We start from the raw sequence: 19,885 nt of genomic DNA, 5'->3' as shown, positions 1-19,885 counted from the left end.
TGGCTGCGGTATTTAAATAAAAGATTTTGTGGGGGAAACGATGCGACGAAAAGACGTTTTGCCAAGCGAATAGACGCTACCTTCATTAATGACATCGTTTCAATCACCAGGCATGTCGTTTTAACCCCCTTCTATCAGTTACATCTTAGTGGGCCTGATATCGGGGCCTGGGGGGCAATGTTTGAGCCCAAAAGTAATTTTGGCAAGATCCTTTAGTGGATTCAGCACAGCGGGCCGATACCTGCGGCCCAAAAATAAACCTATTCGGGTTTGGGTTACAGCTTCACCCATTCCGTGATCCATAAGGAAAACGAAACCTTATTGGAGTCGGGTAGCGAGGATTGAATAGGAAACTTCAACCAATAATCCTTCTGTGGCAAGGAGCAGTCGAAACCCTAGGTATATATACCAGGTTTCAAGGACGAATTAAGGACCTCTCTCATATCAATCAATCGCAGCGATTACAAAGCCTCCCCGGAGCAAACCTTCAACCTCGTTGAAACCCGGTGACCGCGCGCCAGTCCCAGTCTCTCCAAGAGCCGACTGTCAGCATCACCAGATCAACCCGGCGACCGTACTTCCAGTCCTAGTCTCCCCACGAGCCGACTGCGAGCATAACCGCCACCGTTACTACCAGCGAAGCAAGGGTAACGCCCTCGCAACCCAGCGAAGCTAAAGTCACGCTTTAGCGCAACCCGTGCTTTCTCCAAACTTCCCAGTGATTGCTCTGCTTAGTCTACAATACTAAGTATCGATTCGGTGACGCGAAGAGATCACACCCAAAGTCCTTATCCGTAAGGCAGAAAGTCCTTTCCCGGAAGGCTAGAGAAAAACCTTGTGGCGAGGTTGGTGCTCTCCTCGTCCACAACGCTTGAAGAAGAAGTCAGGTCAAGGGACTCCCCCGACGACTGCACCCCACGGTGCTGGCACGCCTGCGCACACGCTCAAAAGAGACAGTTTGCAAGCCAACTGGTTTTTGCGCCAAACACATTTGGGTCTGCAATCAGCATGTAGTCAACTTGGCCAGAGTCTATCTGTAACCTTACTGAGTGGAAAATCTGGAGTCCCCACTGCAGATGAAAAAACAAACAATTAAATTGCATCATATCAATCATATAGCAACACATTAACAAAATGAAAGCAAAGACAATAAACCAGAAACAAACGATAATAATGGATCATATCAACCTAGCTGATTACCACCAATATTCTCCTAAAATAATGGAATCAATTGAGAACAACTACAACAATTAATTTTGATACCATGTAGCCAATCTTAGGCGCCTACCAGATGATGGTGAGGTAGACTGTGGATTAGCGAGAGTCTGACTGTGGATTGGGAAGAGGATCAAGATTTGGTTGCCAATTAGAAGTCCGGAAGATTTGATCCAGGGGATTCCTGTTGAAATTGCAAATCAAATCAATGATGAAATTGTTGGATTGGAGGCCATCTAGATGGCAATCACGTTTTACTTCTTTTACCTTTTAGCTATTGCAGGCTATACAAATAGCTAGGCCATTTAGTTTGAATAAGTTTCTGCATATTTATTGCTTTCTCATATGCATGGTGTAGTAAGTCAAGTTATACCATAGACATTGCATTCATTGCTTTGTCTGCTATGTTTTGTAAGAATACCTATATAAGGGTTCAGCTAGTACGTGTGGTAATCATCCCAATTAACTCATTGAAGAGTTCATCAATAAGATAGCAGTAGCTAGTCTTCCATTTTCTCTCTTCCTTTGCTTTGCTATTCTTGCTTCTTTTCTTGAAGTGTGAGTGAGAGTGTGGTGTGATTTGTTTGTAAACCTATCACCCATTGTAGTTGGTGTTAGCTTGAAAGCTTCAATACCAAGAACTCCACCACATATCTAAGGTGGATGCAGATGCAGAGTAATCAGAGGAGGGAATAGAAAGGTCGTCGTCATCGATGATGTGGATGGGAGCCATTGATGGTTGCTCCTCAGTGCACTGTCGTTTTGAAGGAAATGGTCGTTGATGGTGATAATTGTCGTTGGCTCCAGTACGAGGCCTCTTCTGTTCAGAATTCGCAGACCAAAGCAACGAAAGCAAGTCTACCATCGGCATACCACTCTCATGGGCAGGTTCAGCCGCCATTACAATCTTATTTGAATAATCATTCGGTGGTTGGCATACGAGGTGAGCCCCACAGCATTTCATTCGATCACAGTTAAATTGAACTCGACACTGATAACGCGACCCACCCTTTTGATCCACCTTTCCCTTTATTTCATCAGATAATGGTATATAAGTCAGCCACATATGGTCCAGCATTAAACCGTGATGAAACGTGGAATACTGATCTATGAGTACCCCATTGATGGAAATATCAATTCGATAGGGACTTAGATAACTAAAAGTTTCCCCAACAGAACAACCAGCCACTCCTATGTTCTCCCAATTCAATTTGCTTGGGATTTCAAAAGAAATTGCACATGCATTGCACGGTCCTTTTTCATTAGCAGCAACCTCCTTCGAACAATGGAACCACTTCGGAACCTCACTACCGGGTAATACAAGCCAAAACCGGGAGTTGTTCTGCAATAAAAATGTTAACTATGTCAATACCGCACATATTCTTTCAGTTTGGTTTATACCGCACCATATTAATATGGTGTATGCATCATGAAATACTGAAATTACATAAAACAAAACGAGAGAGAGAATAAACAGACCTGATTATTTAGCAAAATATTTTCCATCTTCTCCATGTCATAACCCAGACTGTATCTAAATCTATGGCAATTCAACAAGTTCATCTCTAGAATATTCAAAGACTTGGGCCATATAGAAAATCTCTCCAGTGATTCACAGTCACTCGCATTTACCTCACGTGTATTTGGTGGAAGCTGTGGAATTTCTCGAAGTTTCTTGCAACAATGCAAGTCAATCCTCGGCAAGTTGACAAATTTTCCGAGTGCAGGAATACTAACAAAATTGTTACTTGAGAGATCAAGTTCAGTTAATGTTTCCAAGCAATCAAGACTGCCAATGAAATCAGCAGTTGATAAATTACATCCGTTGTTGATTCTGAGTACACGGAGCTTGGGAAGCGCTAGTGGACCACTGTCATGATCATGTGAAATGCTTGCTTTTGTTGGAAATGCAACAAGCTTTGAGCATCCACTCACATTTAGAATCTCTAGATTTTGCAACCGGTAGATGCTGAATGGTAGAATCGTAAGATTTTTACAAACTTCTAGATTCAACTGATTAAGCACAATGAGATTTCCAATTGACGGATGCAATTCTTTAACACGAGTGAATGATAGGTTCAACACTCCTAAAGAATCCGTCTTTCCTATAATTTTTGGAAATTTCTCTAGCCTAGTGCAATCACTAAGATCCATAGCAGCGAGAGATTTCAAGCTAATTTCAGTTGGCAACTTAACAAGGTTACAGCAGCCTCTAAGATTTAAGGTCACAAGCTTATCTAGGGATCCAACGGACTGATGAACCTCAACTAAACTTTCACAACCTTCTAAATTCAGCTCTTTTAAGTTGGGGATTCTGGTGAAGTTTGGGAGTTCTCTTAGGGATTTACAACCTTCTAAATCCATAGATGTTAGAATTGGAAAATTCTGTGCGGCAAGGAAAAAAGAAAATATCAACCAACCTGAAGCACTAGTAATTTACAACATTATTATTTATATATAGCAAATAACATAAAGAACAACTTCCTTAAAACAAAAATGGATATTAGATTAAAGTACCTTAACTCCCTCCCATAGTCGTGTGATGCGAGGGCTGTATGGAATTTTGAGTGCAACAAGTTTCCTTGGATTAAAATTTGAAGGAAACGACTTTATCGGACATCCGAACCAATTAAGCCACCTCAACTCGTTGGATAGATAATCAATGTTCCCAGAATACTTTACACGACGGATGCTAGAAAAGTATCTGAGATATTTCATCTCTGAAAAGCTTTTAGCATTCAAACATATCTCATCGTATTCTTGGTCCCACAGCTCCTGCTGTGCTTGAATGCCTTTTATTTTCTCTGATCCCTGCAAAATGAAAGAAATATAGCAATTGGAAAAGCACCTAAGCTAGTACATATATGTGTTTCAAAATTTTCTAGCTTCAAGATTTTGATAACCGAATAAAACACTTACTGTATTATGTGTTAAAACATCGTCGATATCATCGTAATTCCACAATCTGCTACCTTCGCTGGGCTCACCCTCTTGACACGCTATTTCTTTACCCATTTCTTCTATCAAGTCATGCATCCAAATCATACCACCCATCCGATTCTCCTTTCCGTTAATTCTTATTAAGGCCTTTTGTTCGAGTAGTGCAATACCATACTCTGATTTGAGGACGTAGCAAGCTCCTAGTATTGGTTTCACATTGTCTACATACTTACCCTTGAAAAAACAAGCAATATCAAGAAAACATCCTTGTAAATCTACTCCCAGAGCATCATAACTTATTTTGAGAACCCTTTTTATCTTTCTGTGGGGATCTTCACCTTTACAACCATCTAATGTAGCTTCCCACTCATCTATGCTTTTACAATACAGATGAGAGCCTAAAAGTATCAAAGCTAATGGAAGGCCTTGGGCATAGTTTACTGCACATCGTGCAAGTTCTAGGTAATCATTTGGAGGTCCATTTTTTTTGAATGCGTTGAAGCTAAACAACTTCAAAGATCGATCACTATCTAACATTTTGACCTCATATACTCCATCAACTCGAGTAGTTAGCCAACCTTTATCTCTTGTTGTTATGAGAATTCTACTGCCCAGCCCAAAACAATCAGGGGATGGAACTAAGTTTTGTAATTGGCTAGAATCACTCACATCATCAAGGATTAAGAGAACTGTTTTACGTCGCATCCTTGTCTTTATAAAACTGACACCTTCATCAACACTACGCACCTTCAAAGTTGGGTCCCTTAAAATATCAAACAAAAGTCTCTCTTGTAGTTGGGCTAGGCCATCTAAAGTGGAACTTGAACTTGATCTAACCTCTGCCAAGAAACAGCTACCTTCAAACTTATGGCGAATTGAATTAAACACAGTTTTAGCAATTGTGGTCTTTCCTATTCCACCAGTCCCCCATATGCCCACCACGCGAACAATATTTTCCTCGGCTTTTAAAAGACTGTTGACATCTTGTCTACAAGACTCTAATCCAATTGGATGTTCAGCAACGTGCAACTCACATGAAGGGTTTACTACTCGGGTGGACAACTCCCCAACAATGTCGTTGATAAATTCAGCCTCGTACCTATGATGAATTTAGAAGCATGTATAGGAAATCAAATAAAGTAGGAGATTATTGGTGCCTTCAAAAAAATAAATCTAACTAATTAACTAGCTAGTGGCGGGTTAATAACATACCGTTCTTCCTCGTATGTCCATCCAGACAAATTTGCTGCCTCCTCAAGAGCCTTCCTCCATTTGTCCATGCTATCCTTGTATTTGCATTGATCAAGTTTAGCAAATGCGTCACCAAAAGCACCTGTTTGCTTTCGTACATCTGAGGGATCTACCTTGTAGAAAACTGATCTAACCTCCTGTCCTTTGGATTCTCTGCATTCAAGTATCTTGACCAGTTCATCTAAGCACCACCTTGACGAAGCATAATTTTGAGAGAAGACGATGATTGAAACTCTCGACTCCTCAATTGCTTTGAGGAGCTCTTGTGATATGTCTTCTCCTCTTGTGAGTTTATTATCTCTGAAGGTCTCAATTCCCCTCTGACACAAAGGATTGCACAAATGATCTGTAAAAGTAAAGCGCGTATCCTTGCCTCGAAAACTCAGGAAGACCTGGTATGTGTAATGATTTTGGTGATCAATAGAAGAATGTGGGAAAGAAGAAGATGAAGAACTGGCTGCTGCATTGATCAGAGAAGCCATATTTTGCTTGCTATGCTCGATCTGTTGAATGTTGCCTTCCTAGAGTGCTTCTGTATTGTAGATATGAGATCTCAACTCTCAAGTAGGTAGTTTCTTAGTGCCTGCTGCAATGTGAATGTGAGGTTGAAAATGACTAAATGAGGCGAGGCGCACTTGCCAGGCAGCTTCTTCTTTTTGACTTGGATTTGGAAGTCTTTTTCTCCTTTTCTTTTTTCAGAGAAGACTTGGAAAATCATTACTTTGGTGCTTGATGGAACAAGGAAATTACCTAGTGTACCGCGTACACTTTGTTTAGGTTCCATATATTTTCTATGGAGGAGATTGCATTTAAAATGATATGGCAATCTTAAGAACTCACGCGTACTTGCCAAGCAGCTTCTTCTTTCACTTTTTGACTTGGATTTGGAAGTCTTTTTCTCTTTTTCTTTTCTCAGGGAAGACTTGGAAAATCATTACTTTGGTGCTTGATGGAACAAGGAAATTACCTAGTTTAGGAGATTGCATACTTCATACGGAATGCTAGTGAAATTTAACTTCGAAAGGTAACAAAAGCACTGTTATTCGATGCGAAACAACCTCACCAGTCACCATACAGCAGAAGCACCATGGTGATAGTAATTTGCTACTTCCTTGGAGTTACAAAACAAGGAAATGAAAAAGACACATGCCCTTATTCTTAGCATCAGTTACGAGTATTTACATCTCATTTTTAGAACTCAACTAAGCGTCGTTAACTGCAGAAGACTTGTTAGAAAGAGCCTTAGATATTGCCCTGATGGTATTTGGAGTTGTTCTACAGCAGCCTCCAAACAGGGAAGCCCCAGCCTCACGCCACTTCTCTATGACTATTTCTGCAAACTCTTCATCAACCCGTCCACTCGATGGCTGCAATGGAAAGCACGTGTAGTCAAGACTTTTTCAGAAACATGCTAATTCAACATTTTCATCATCCATGGAACAGTTTATTATATACAATTCAAGGAAGATTGGTTTCATATTTTTACCAAAAAATGGTACAAGATTCACCATTTGGTAATATAACATTATATCCAACAAAAAGAACATTACTATGTGAATTATACCATGAATCAAATTATCTAAATCCAGATGCTATATCTGAAGGAGTATGGCAACAAGCACTGTGTATTCATATGGAAGGACACTTACCACCCATTGCTTGCTCTGAACATCATAGGTCTCACCACTGTTGGGGTATATCACTAGGTTTGCTTGTTACCTGCAAATTTGATAGGCAAAGAAATATCAATTATATTAAAATGTCGTGGGGCTAAGTTACATATGCTAATTTATTCCAATTAACCAAAGATCTAACCTTCCGAATAGATAAAATCAGCCCCTGGATAAATCTAGGTGTGCAGTTGATTCCAACAGCAACAACTTGCTTGCATGCATTAGCAATAGAGGCGCACTCAAAGATGGAATCACCACTCACCACATTGATTCCATCTTTAGAAGCAAAAGTAAACCATGCTGGAATATCTATTGCTTCTTCCTCAAGAAGTTCAGCATATGGCTGCACATAACATTTAAGCAAGGTAAATTAGCCAAAGCCAGAGTGGAAACAGTTGGCACAATTGATCTAAATAAAGATGACTGAAACACCCTGATCTTAGATTTTCTGACATTGAGCTCAGCAGTATGTATAGTTCTAACACTTTTCGATTCTCATGGCATGCAAATCATATCTGTCATATATGCTAGGAAGATTCTGTCTAGGGTAATGAACTTCATTCCATTTGCTTAATCCACGTCCACAATAGGGCACAAGGCCTTATACATTAACGCAAATAAAACATATTACCTTTGCCTCTAACTTATTTGGTGTCGTCTCAAATGCAATTAGATCAGTCGGCCAGAATCTGAACCCTTTCCCTGTGGCAATCTTTCAATGTTTTAGTGACTCGCCATAGTTGGCACTACAAAGGGAAATAATCCATTAAGAATTAGAACCCAAGATCAATGATGCTTATATAAAGTTATAAACAATTTACAAGAAATTAATATGCAGAGATGTCACCATTCTTGTTCCATGTCCAAATCATATACAGTAAACATACACAAACCATATAGCAAGCCTGGTCCACAAGCTTCTGCCTCGCTTTGGATTGCAGGAAGATGCCTAGAGAAGGCACCCTTCAAGCCCCCTTAAGAGTCTCACAAAATCACCCCCACTCCTCCCATGCCATTCTCTCTAGCATAGGCACCATCAATATTCAATTTAAGACGGCTTCTTGGTGGAACACCCCACTTCACTACCCTGGCATGACTGTGATTAGTCTTAGTATCACTGCATTCTTAAGGATTCACAAAGATTCGTTCATTGTTTCTGTAACGTCTGAGTTTTAGCTATATGAGACATGAAAGTTTAATCACATAATCAAAGTCAGATACAGAGAGTACTTCATACAAAGGGTTTGGAGCATATCTAGAAAGAAACAAAAAAGAGAGAAAGTACAGAGTCATTTTGTTCCCTACTGAATGATTTAATCACATAGCTTGCGATTAAATAGAAGTACCAAGTAGAAGTGGTTGCATCTCTTTTTTACGATGCCACTAGAGCTTGTGAATGGTAGTCCAGATTGGTGCTAGCTATTGAATATGTGCTGCTAAATTGATGCAAATAATTAATGCTCATTTGCATGAATCTACAACAGAGGCAAGCTCCAAGAAAGGGTAACTACTCACAGTATCAATTCCATCCTTAGAAACAATGAAAAACAATTCTTCTTCCTCACGAAGGTCAGCACACATCTGCCGCATCACCTTGAAGCAAGATACTTAGCCAAAGCCAGGCTAGAACTTCTGATACCAAAAAATTGTTGTCTGTGAGTTTGACAAATTATTGACAATACTTATTTATGAAATTCCAAGTTGGAATCTGTAGAGGAAAATTTAATGTGTTTGTGGCATGCACATATACTAGGAAGATTTTTCTTAAAGTGATACATTTCACATTCCATGTCCTTAATCCACAGATCATGTGGACGATGCAACACCATTCCTTTTTAACATGAGAGATTGATCCTAGAATTACTAGGAAAAGAGCATAGGCAAGAGTACAAATAGAGGAGAATAGCATATACCTTTGCTTCTAGCTCATTGGTAGAGTACAAATAGAGAAGGATAGCATATACCTCTGCTTCTAGCTCATTGGCAGTCGTCTCAAATTCAGTTAGATCAGCAATCAGCATGTAGCCAACTTGGCCAGAGTGTGTAACCTTTCTGAATGGAAAATCTATAGTCCCCACTGCAAATGGAAAAGACAAACAAATTGCATGATATCAATCACCTAGCAACATTACTAAAATGAAAGCAGAGAAAAAGAACCAGAACACAAACTTTAATAATGGATCATATCAACCAAGTTGTATGAACTAATTTGCATCTCCTAGCTAGCGGATTACTACCATTATTCTCCTACAACAAAGGAATCAATTAAGGGCGGCTACAAACAATTTTGATACCATTATTTCACGTAGCCAATCTCAGGCTCCTACCAGATCCAAAGCACCATGCTACAAATAGCCATTATAGGATGATTATGATAACTATTATATTATGGAAATGCTTTTATCAGAGGAGTTTGTAGACAGTAGACAGGTAAGTTTTAGTTGCTGTTAGCCCTTAGTTGGTGAAAGAATCTTCACGATCATATGCTTCTGCATTTTCTCATATCATGTGCTAGCATCAATGCCTCAACTCCAAGGAAAAGATAGAGAAGCGGACAAGGATGATTTGCTTGCTTGTGCACAGGGCTCGCAAATTTTTCTACTGTTTTAGGAACAACCTCACAAAAAGGCCAATTACAAGCCAACCAACAGCTTCACCACTATTGTCTATATCAAAAAAAAAAAAAAATCTGTTGTAACTTTGGCATGCAGGTGCTCCTCTACCTCCTAAAATCAAACGACCACAGAACAATGAACTATTAATCAATCCTGTTTTCTCAAACTATGCCATTCTCTTTGGTTTGATGTAAAGTGTGAAAAATCCTCTAATCCATCCATTCCAACTTCCATTACGAATTCGCTAGAGTTAACCCACACCATTGTTTGAGGCTTCATAGAAAACGCAGCGTGGCCTGCGTTTGCGTAATAATACACTAGTCGTCGTCTGCAACCTCCCACCAAAGAAAGCTTTGGAATTCACCTGTAAATGACAAGCAAAAGGAACAAGGTCACTCCTTTGGGTTTGAAGAAAATTGCACCGAGATTGAAGTCGCAGCAGATGCATATTCCAGAGAGAGAGAGAGAGAGGAGAGAGAGAGAGAGAGATGGAGAGCCATTATGTTCCCTTCTGAATTTAGTCTCATAGCTTAAGGATGAATTTAATTTTCTTTAGTCTCACTGCCCCTGAAGTATGGCTCAATGATAATGGAGGCATACTTGGAATTGGGTTTAATCCCGGCAACCACCATCTCGAAAGAACAAAGAAACAGCCTCCTTTGGCATGTTCCTCCTACCATGACCACAAATCATACTAGTCCACGACACTGTTTCTCTCAAGCATTTCATCAAACACCTTCCGGGCATCATCCAAGTCCCCACATTCTGCATAGAAATGAATCAAAGAATTCCCAATAAACAATGCACCCTTTTGTTTCTTCTTCTTCTTCAAGGAACAAGTTGAAGGCTTTTCAGGCAAATTCTAAGCTTTCGATGGTGCCCATTTTGGCGCATATGCTTATGACAGAGGCCTTTCACAGTGAAGTTGCTACTGTTTTATGAGGAGCGTTGAGGTGGAGGTTCAGCACCCCTCAAGTCAGCAGAAAATGACATTTTTAACCTTTAAGTGGCTCTAAAGCCTCTAATGAACTACTTTTAGTACAACATGATACAAATCATACCAGTACTAAAGATCGTTTCTTTATCATGTTAGGGGGTAAGAAAAGCCTCAAAAAGTATTCTTCACGGAGAATTAGAACAAAGAACAACTTTTGTTGTGACTGAACAAAGGAAAACAATCTGGACAGGTGGTCACACAGTACTCTGACTACTCCAAAGGAATTCCAGATTGTGGCATGACTCTAAAGTCAAAATTACAGTTGCAAACAGTGAAACTGAGGTTTACTGTAGGAATCAAAGTTCAGAACCTCATCTCAAGAGAACCATATTACAAACCAGGAATATTTGTTCAGTGTTTTAGTATCCTCTCAGCATCTTCTATTCGATAAATTCATCTTCAAGACATTCAAAAGTAAACTTGGCATTGATCTTCTGACACCTGTGCGATATCATATAGAGACGTGTTAGTTAGATATACAAAGACTTCAACAAGAATGCCCCTGTGTGTGTGTATTCTAACTTCGGTTATCCTGCTGTTACTTGTGCAAAAAGGCGCGCACTCAATTTTTGTTCCTTCCTTTTTCTTTTTCTTTTTCTCCTCAAATACTTCTTTTCCTTGAAGTGAACTAAAAATTATGCCACAAGGGTACAATCAAGAAAAATTCTTTCGTGTATAGAAAGGTACTCCTAGTAAATCTCCACTACCATACATAAAAATAATGGTGCCTGACAAAATGTCAGCTTCCGAAACGTCATCCTGTCTTGGAGAAATGCACAAGAAGCAGGACCAAACCTTTTTGAAAAGATAATATTGCATCCAACAAAATTTTCCTACATTAGCTGCAACAAGATGTTACAGTAACTTTTCCTAAGGTAAGGTTAGTTAGTAACAGCCATTAGTTAGCTTGAAAGAATATTCATGATCATATGCTTCTGCATTTTGTGCTAGTATCACTGCATTCTTTTGGAATCACAAAGATTCGTTCATTGTTTCTGTAACATCTGAGTTCTAGCTAGGAGACTGGAAAGTTTAATCACATAATGAAAGTGTGATACAGAGGGTTTGAAGCATATCTAGAAAGAAAGAAAAACGAGAGAAAGTACAGAGTTTCCTACTGATCGATTTAATCGCATAGTTTAAAGATGAATGTCATTGTCCTCTCTGAAATTTTTAAATGTTGAATTGGTTTTACTAAAAGGGATTCTGAAACATGTAGGATTAAGTTGGAATAAACCTTAATATACACTGTTATTCAGAAACAACCTTGCATATAGTACAATAGCAGCACCATGGAGATAGTTTTACTGCTTCAGAAGTTAGTTAAAACTTTGAAAAGAAACAGATACTAAGAAGATGACATGCATGTGAACTTACAGATTGATCACCTCAAGTGGATGGTAGTGTTGGTTGCAGAGACAGAGAGAAAGCCATCAGTTGGTTCCTCTTGGTCTCGGAGGTCGGGGAACATGTGGATTGGGAGATAGCCAATTCACTGGTGTTGTTGTTTCGGAGGAATCACTGATTCACTGGTGTTGGTTCCGTAGACAAAGAAAGCCGAAACAACTCAGCCGGTTCTTCCGCGGTGTGGTGTCGTCATGTGACAACGGAGTTGGCTCCTCCAACACAGCTCCAGGATTTGTCAAATTTGACAATCTCTCCAGTGATTCACAACCACTTATGTCATGAGTTGGTTCCTCTTGGTGTTGAAGCTGTGGAGGAGTAGTTGATTCAGGGGAGCCATGTGACGACGGAGTTGGCTCCTCTAACACAGCTCCAGGATTTGTCAAAATCAACAATCTCTCCAGTGATTCCCAACCACTTATGTCATGAGTTGGTTTCTCTCGGTGTTGAGTCATGGGAGCTGTGCAGGTCATGAAACATGGGGATTGGGGAGATAGCCATTTCATGAGCAAAGTGCACCATCGATGCTTGCCCGGGTCGTTCTGGAGTAATCACTGTTGCTTGTTCGGAAGACAGAGACAGCCGTGACGGAGTTGGCTCTTCTTCATCATCATCTTCAATTGACGGCGACGCCCCCTCTATGTCCGGTGATTCACAATCTTCTTCAAGTGACCACAACGCCCCTTCTATGTCAGGTGATTCAAAATCTTCTTCAAGTGACGACAACGGCCCCTCTATGTCCGATGATTCCCAATCATCTTCAACTGAAGGCGACGCCGCCTCTATCAGTGATTCACAACCACTTATGTCTAGACCAACGTTTGGTGGAAGCTCCGGAATTCCTCTGAGTCTGTTGCAACGGGACAAGTCAAGCCGCCGTAAGTTGACAAATTTGGTGAAGCAAGCAGGAAGACTAACAAAATTGTTTCTTGACAAATTAAGCCACTCTAATATTTCCCAGCAATCAAGAGTCTTGAGGAAATCACAATCTGATAATAAACTGCATCCTCTGATACTTAACAAACCTAGCTTGGGAAGCGATAGTGAGCTACCATCGACATTCAAAATTTTGGTTTTTCTTGGAAATCTGACAAGTTTCGAGCAGCCATCAAGAGTAAGCAACTCTAAATTTTGCAACTCATAAATGCTGCACGGTAGAGTTGTGAGATTTTTGCAATGATTGAGATCCAACCATTCAAGCCCAATGAGATTTCTAATTGACTCATCTAATTCTCTGATGTCACTCCGTTGTAGAAAAAGTCTTCTTAAAGAATCCATCTTTATTGGAATTTTTGGAAATGTAGCCAGTCTTGGGCAATCATTCACATTAAGAAACTCTAGATTGTGCAACTTATAAATATTATACAGGAGAGTCGTAAGATTTTTACAATTCATTAGAGTCAACTGTTCTAGCCCATTAAGTATTGTAATGGACGAATGCAATTCTTTCTTGCAAGTGCCTGATAGATCCAATGGTCTCAAGTTGGGGATTTCTCTGAAGTTTGGGAGTCCTGTTAAGGAATCACAACCCCTTAAATTCATACATGTTAGCCTATTCTGCATGCCAAAAGAAAAAGGAAAAAAATCAACCAAGGAAAAAATCAACCAAGTGGAGGCAGTAATTAATTTACAACACATTTATCTATTACTTATTTTTTTAATTAAAATTGATTATTAGATTAAAATACCTTACGTCCCTCCCATAGTCGTGTGATTCCACGGCTATCAAGAATATCTAACCCTGCAAGTTTTTCTGGATGAAAATCATATGGAAAAGATTACAGCGGACATTTAGGCCAATCAAGCCACCTCAACTGGTTGGAAAGATAATCAATCTCTCCAGAAAAACATTCATATTCCAGGTTCTGGCCCATATGAATATATTTAAGATTCTTCATCAGTGAAAAGCTTTTAGCATTCAAAGATATCGTAGATGATCGCCGCTTGACCCGGATACCTATACCTATAACTTTATTTGTTCCCTACAATAACAAAGCAACCATGTTAACCTAGTAACATTCATGATTGCAATTTCTATTTAGACCGGAAAAAGAAAAATAGCAACTTCTTGTTGGAAGCACAAGTACTATTTCAGTAAAGTTTTCTTCAAGGTTTCAATAAGAAATTATATTCAATATAAAATGATTGCCACATTGAAAAACACAAAGCGTCATTAATATACTTACTGTGTTATTTGTTAAAACGTGGTTGACATCATCTTTACTCCAGATTCTGCTGCGTTTCCCGGGCTCACCAGGTGACTCTTGATACACTATTTCTTTATCCATTTCTTCTATCAAGTCATGCATCCAAATATAATCTTTTTCTCCATACCAAGTCTCAACTCTATCAATTCTTATTAAGGCCTTTTCTTGGAGTTGTGCAATACCAGTCACTGATTTGAGGTCGTAACAAGCTTCTAGTATTGGTTTCACACGGTCTACTTGCTGATCTTTAAAGAAACATGCGATATCAAGAAAATATCCTTGTAAATCTAGTCCCAGAGAATCATAACTTATTTTCAGAATGTTTCTTATCTCTCTATGGGGATCTTCTCTTTTGCAACTATCTAATGTAGCTTTCCACTCATCTTTGCTTTTACGAAATAAATGAGAGCCTAAAACTATCAATGCTAATGGAAGGCCCTGGGCATAGCGTACAACGCGATGTGCAAATTCCAGATAATCTCTTGGAGGCCCATTTCTTTTGAATGCATTCAAACTAAACAAGTTCAAAGCCTGTCGATCATCTAACATGTTGACCTCGTATACTGAATCAACTCGATGAGCAGTTAGCCAACGTTTATCTCTTGTTGTTATGATAATTCTACTGCCCGGCCCGAAACAATCAGAGGATGGAGCTAAGTATTGTAATTGGCTGGAATGACTTACGTCATCAAGGATTAAGAGAACTTTTTTATGTCGCATCCTTTTCCTTATAAAACTGACTCCTTGATCAACACTGCTCACCTTTAAAATTGAGTTTCTTAAAATGTCAGATAAAAATGTCTCTTGCAGTTGGGTTAGGTTTTGATAGTCGATTGAACTTGAATTTGAATTGGATTTTGATCTAACATCTGCCAGGAAACAGCTACCTTCAAATTTATGGCGAATTGAATTAAACACATCTTTTGCAATTGTGGTCTTTCCTATCCCACCAGGCCCCCATATGCCAACCATGCGAGGAATAATTTCCTCGACATCTAAAAGTCTGTTGACATCCTGCCTACAAGACTCTAATCCAATTGGATGTGCAGCTACTTGCAACTCACATGAAGGGTTTACTACTTGGGTGGACAACTCCCCAACAATGTCGTTGATAAATTTACCCTCGTACCTATGAATTTAAAAGCATATATACGAAATCAAATACTTCAATAATATATCTAATAGGCTAACTAATTAACTAGCTAGTGGAGGGGTTAGAGACATACTCGCCATCCTTCAAAGGCCATCCAGACAAATCTGTTGCTTCTTTAAGAGCTGCCTTCCATTTGCCCATGCTATCCTTGTATTTGCATTGATCAAGCATAGCAAATGCGTCACCGAAAGCACCACTTTGATTTCGAACATCTGAAGGATCCACCTTGTAGAAAATAGCTCTAACCTCCTGGCCTATGGATTTTCTGCATTCAAGTATCTTGACCAATTCATCTAAGCACCACCTTGAGGCAGCATAATTTTGAGAGAAGACGATGATTGAAAGTCTCGAATCCTCAATTGCTTTGAGGAGCTCTTGTGATATTTCTTCTCCTCTTCTGAGCTTATCATCTCTAAAGGTCTCAATTCCCCTCTGACACAAAGCATTGTACAAGTGATCTGTAAACGTATACCTCGTATCCTTGCCTCGAAAACTCAGGAAGACCTCGTATGTGTAATGATTTTGGTGATCAGTAGAAGATAGTGAGAGATAAGAAAATGAAGATCTGGCTGCTGCTTCATTGGTCAGATAAGCCATATTCTGCTTGCTTTGGTTTGCTCGGTCTGTTGAATGTTGCCATCCTATATATATTGATCTGCCTTCCTAGAGTGCTTTTGCATTGTACATGGTTTCTTAGTGCCTGCCTGCCTGCCTTCCTTGCTTTGCTTTTACCGTTTGCCGAACATACTTAATAAAACCAGTCGGCAATGTGAACATTAGGGTGAGAGTGTATATGATTTAATATCTGGGTTTACTTGATTGCTCCGCTACTCTGCTAGTCAATGCGTCAATATAGCATGGTTACTATAGAAAATAGGCAATGAAAGAGATTGCATTGTTGATCAAATGACATCGTCCCTTTTTTTGTTTTAAGTTTGCTATAAGAAAACTGGCAATGAAAGAGATTGCATCGACGATGAAATAGGCATCTTCCTTTTTTTTCTTTTTCTTTTTTTGCCAACTTTTTATAGACAGTTGGCAATGAAAAAGATTGCATTGTCGATCAAATCGCCATCTTCCCTTCTTTTCTTTTTTTTTAAGGATTTAATTAATAGAAAATTGGCAATGAAAGAAATTGCATTGTCGATCAAATGGGCATCTGCCCTTCTTTTTTTTTTTAGTTGGTGTAAAAGTACGACTTTTTTTTTTTGATTAAAAGTAGAATTTTATTAACTTCAAAGGATTACATCAATATGGGGTAACGAATAACCGACGGACCCTAAATTCTCTTGTTTTTATGTTTGAATATTACCCAAGTTGAAAAGAAAAAAAAGTGATAATAGGAGTCACTTTTCTTCTTAGATAATAATTCTACTACTATTTTAAGAAAAGAGATATGAGGGAGAATGATATTTACTTTCATTGATAATAGGGGTCTCTTTATATAGAAGATTACAAGCAAAGAATCTGCGTCTTACAAGGAAATTGAATCGTACAATGATTAGGATATCTACGAAGATATTTGTAAGACTAACCCTATTACAACTTGGACAAGTAACTAGAGTTTGGGCCAGAAACACAAACTAGGTGTCCTTAAACACTCCCCCTTGTGCCGCCCAAACGTGATGCTCCTCTCGTTGCGTTGTCAAAAACCTTACCGAGTAACGAAAACCCAGTGGGACAAAAATAACCTCGGTCGGAGGAGAAAAGGAGACAACCTTCACATTTTGAGACCACATATGTAGAATCTCCCCCTTGATGACTGCGATCATGGGAGTTTGATAACTTCCTCAAATTATGCTACCAACATGTTTCTCGAAAGTGGATTTGGACAATGACTTAGTGAACAAGTCTGCCACACTGTCCTCGAACCTTGTTCACTTTAATCTTGAGGAGAGTCTGTTGTTGCTGATTATGCTTTGTGTTGTCGCCTTTGATGGAGCCTTACTTCAATTGTTCAAAGCAAGCAGCATTATCCTCATAAATGCTCGTAGGCTCATCTGTGGTAGACTTCAAACTACAATTGCTTTGAACATGCTTAATTATGGATCCAATCCATATAAATTCATGAACTACTTCGTGAAGAGCAATAATCTCTGCATGGTTCAAAGATATAGCCACCACGGTCTGTTCTGTAGACCTTCAAGATATCGCGGTCTTATCCATGGTGAACACATAACCAGTTTAGGAATGACCTTTGTGTTGGTCAAAGAGGTACCCAGCATCAGCAAAACCTTCCAAAACACTAATGTTGTTTTGGGATGGGGATAGAGGACGCAGGCGAGTGTTGGCGGCATTCCTGGTGTGTAATGAGTCTGAATCGATCATCTCTCTGTAGGGATAGAACAAGCCAATATCAATCGTACGTACATCTGAAGTATTGAAAGATATCTTTAACACCAGTCTAATGACGTCGCATTTGCGCATGACTATATCTAGCTAACAAGTCAATGCAAATGAGATGTCAGGTCTTGCGCATTGAGTTAAGTACAATAATGCTCCTATTGTACTTAAGTACGACACTTATGCTTCTAGCACATCTTCGTCATCATCCCTTCGGACGAAAATGATCCTTTTTCAGGTTCAAGACTACGGACGATCATGGGTGTGCTTAAAGGCTTGATCTTGCCAAAATGCCTAAGTATCTATCAACACGGTGCTCAAGTTCCAAATCAAGACAAGACGGTCACTATGCCAAAATGTGCTTCAGACGACACACTTCAGACGACATAAGTTTGGTTTTATGTCGTCTGAGTTTTTCAGACGACATAATTTTTTTTTGTGTTGTCTGAATATAGACTTAAACCATACTCGTTCAATTTGAAAAAATGGTGAGCATTCAGACGACACATTTGTGTAGTTGTAAAAGATGATGATTTCCTACCTCAAATGTGGAGGGATATCCAAAATTTGATCAGGTACTTTTCCCTCTCAAATAGCCGAACTCTAGTTGACTAGAAAATGTTGTGACATTTAGACAACATTTAAATGTCGTCTGAGTGTGGAGCTTGTTTTAAAAATTTTGAAGTTATTTTGACTCGTGCTTTTTTAGATAGATCTCTCGCAATTAAATCATTTTCTGTCATTCTCGAACACTAGCCTCTCTCTTTCTCACTCAGCTCTCAGATCTCTCAGATCTCGATTCTCACTCTCTCCTCTCTCCTTCATCTTCTCACTCTCTCGATTCTTCTTGGTCTCTCCTTCTTCTTCTTGGCTTCTACTTCATCTTTCGCGACCGGATTAGTGGACCTCCCCAGCAACAACAGAGCTGTTTTTAATTCGGATATTGGTAAGCAATTTAGGGTTTCAATCGTTTTTTAGTTTAGGGTTTCGATTGGGTTTAATCCTAGATCGATTTTAGGGTTTTATCTGCAAATTTTAGGTTTGCTTATTATCCAAAATTTTGATTTTAGTTGATTTCGATTAGGTTTTTCTTCTATTTGGGGATGGGGTGATTGAAATGGATATAGCTATATTGGGGTTTTGTCTTGGGGGTTTCTCTTCGATTTAGTGCTGTGGTTTTCCTTCGGTTGAAATGGATTTATGTGTTGGGGTTTTATTTTCCATGGATGTCTGGTGAGTGCGCTGGGCAAAGGCATAACTGCTAGCACCGTAGACATCGTTCTTAATCGTGTGGACTTTCTGTCACCTGCATCAAAATTGGTTCTCTCTCTCTTTTCTTCTTTCTATTTCAATCTCTGATGACTCAATTGAAAAGGTGTACTCTCTGATGACTCAATTGAAAAGGTGTACTTTTCTTCAATAAAATTTTATTAAGTTTTGTTAAAATAGATGATTTCAAAGATTAGGACTATTACATGTACTTGGATATGGGTTTTCATTCGTATTTCGTAATGGTTCCAAGATTAATGCTTTTAGTTAATGAATTATTTTTAGTTGACAACGATTTGCAGATATGTAGTTGAATACAAATGGTGGTACTATGTTTCTCTTTGAATATGGTATGGGTTTTGTTCTTGATGGTGGTAGAGAGGTACTTCGATCACCCTTTACCCTTTATACAGAAGCCGCCATTGACGTGCTTCCAAGCTTTGCGTCGAGGTCCAAACGACGTTATCGTCAAGCCAAGGAGGGATTCTCCAGGCCTCCACCAAGGTAGTTCCTATTCCAACTCTTCCTTGTTCTCATTGTTGTTGTTTCTGAATTTAATCTATTTTGATTTGGGTTTTTTGGTGCAAAATGGACCCAGATACATTTGGACCGTACAAAATCGGCAGCAGGGAAGTGTTTTACAGTGCTAATCTATCGTATGCCTTGGTTAATCTGTGCCATGTTGTTCCTGGTACCGTTCTTACTCTCTTACACTTATTAGAACGTAGAAATAAGTATAAAGTTGCAATCTTCTTTTTTTTTTGTTTCTTTTGACCCATTTCCCTTTTTTCTGTGCACGTCATATCCTTTTGCATGGT

At 39.2% G+C, this 19,885-nt stretch overlaps 2 protein-coding genes and 1 pseudogene across 2 annotated transcripts; all 3 read right to left on the bottom strand.

The window, feature by feature from the left end:
• Positions 1–447: 447 nt before the first annotated feature.
• LOC133710683 (disease resistance protein RUN1-like) lies at positions 448–6,046 on the bottom strand. Its single transcript, XM_062136819.1, has 6 exons — positions 5,368–6,046; positions 4,135–5,254; positions 3,733–4,026; positions 2,695–3,600; positions 1,289–2,557; positions 448–1,070 (listed from the first exon to the last, which is right to left on the bottom strand). Exons 1-5 carry the CDS (start codon positions 5,886–5,888, stop codon positions 1,844–1,846), a joined length of 3,555 nt encoding a protein of 1,184 aa, XP_061992803.1. The 5' UTR covers positions 5,889–6,046; the 3' UTR covers positions 448–1,070; positions 1,289–1,843.
• A 370-nt stretch (positions 6,047–6,416) lies between these two features.
• LOC133711935 (homocysteine S-methyltransferase 3-like) lies at positions 6,417–10,326 on the bottom strand (annotated as a pseudogene).
• A 62-nt stretch (positions 10,327–10,388) lies between these two features.
• On the bottom strand, positions 10,389–16,052 carry LOC133711934 (disease resistance protein RUN1-like). The gene is made up of 7 exons (XM_062138003.1): positions 15,529–16,052; positions 14,282–15,431; positions 13,945–14,077; positions 13,784–13,836; positions 12,574–13,652; positions 12,259–12,491; positions 10,389–10,459 (listed from the first exon to the last, which is right to left on the bottom strand). Exons 1-7 carry the CDS (start codon positions 16,050–16,052, stop codon positions 10,389–10,391), a joined length of 3,243 nt encoding a protein of 1,080 aa, XP_061993987.1.
• Between the last annotated feature and the right edge of the window lie 3,833 nt (positions 16,053–19,885).

Source organism: Rosa rugosa, chromosome 5 (assembly GCF_958449725.1).
Source record: "Rosa rugosa chromosome 5, drRosRugo1.1, whole genome shotgun sequence".
Classification (NCBI taxonomy): Eukaryota; Viridiplantae; Streptophyta; class Magnoliopsida; order Rosales; family Rosaceae; genus Rosa; species Rosa rugosa.
Note: the sequence above shows the minus strand (reverse complement) of the source record. Positions and strands in the feature narration are given on the sequence as shown.

Bases quoted from the DNA above. Each gene is read 5' to 3' on its own strand.
- LOC133710683 (XM_062136819.1), bottom strand. From the start codon at position 5,888: ATGGCTTCTCTGATCAATGCAGCAGCCAGTTCTTCATCTTCTTCTTTC. The intron at 4,027-4,134 runs GTAAGTGTTTTA...TTCATTTTGCAG, and splicing joins ATGTTTTAACACATAATACA to GGATCAGAGAAAATAAAAGG. The intron at 3,601-3,732 runs GTACTTTAATCT...CTTGCCGCACAG, and splicing joins GACTATGGGAGGGAGTTAAG to AATTTTCCAATTCTAACATC.
- LOC133711934 (XM_062138003.1), bottom strand. From the start codon at position 16,052: ATGGCTTATCTGACCAATGAAGCAGCAGCCAGATCTTCATTTTCTTAT. The intron at 15,432-15,528 runs GTATGTCTCTAA...TTAAATTCATAG, and splicing joins TGGCCTTTGAAGGATGGCGA to GTACGAGGGTAAATTTATCA. The intron at 12,492-12,573 runs GTTTCATGACCT...ATCACTGGAGAG, and splicing joins GCTATCTCCCCAATCCCCAT to ATTGTTGATTTTGACAAATC.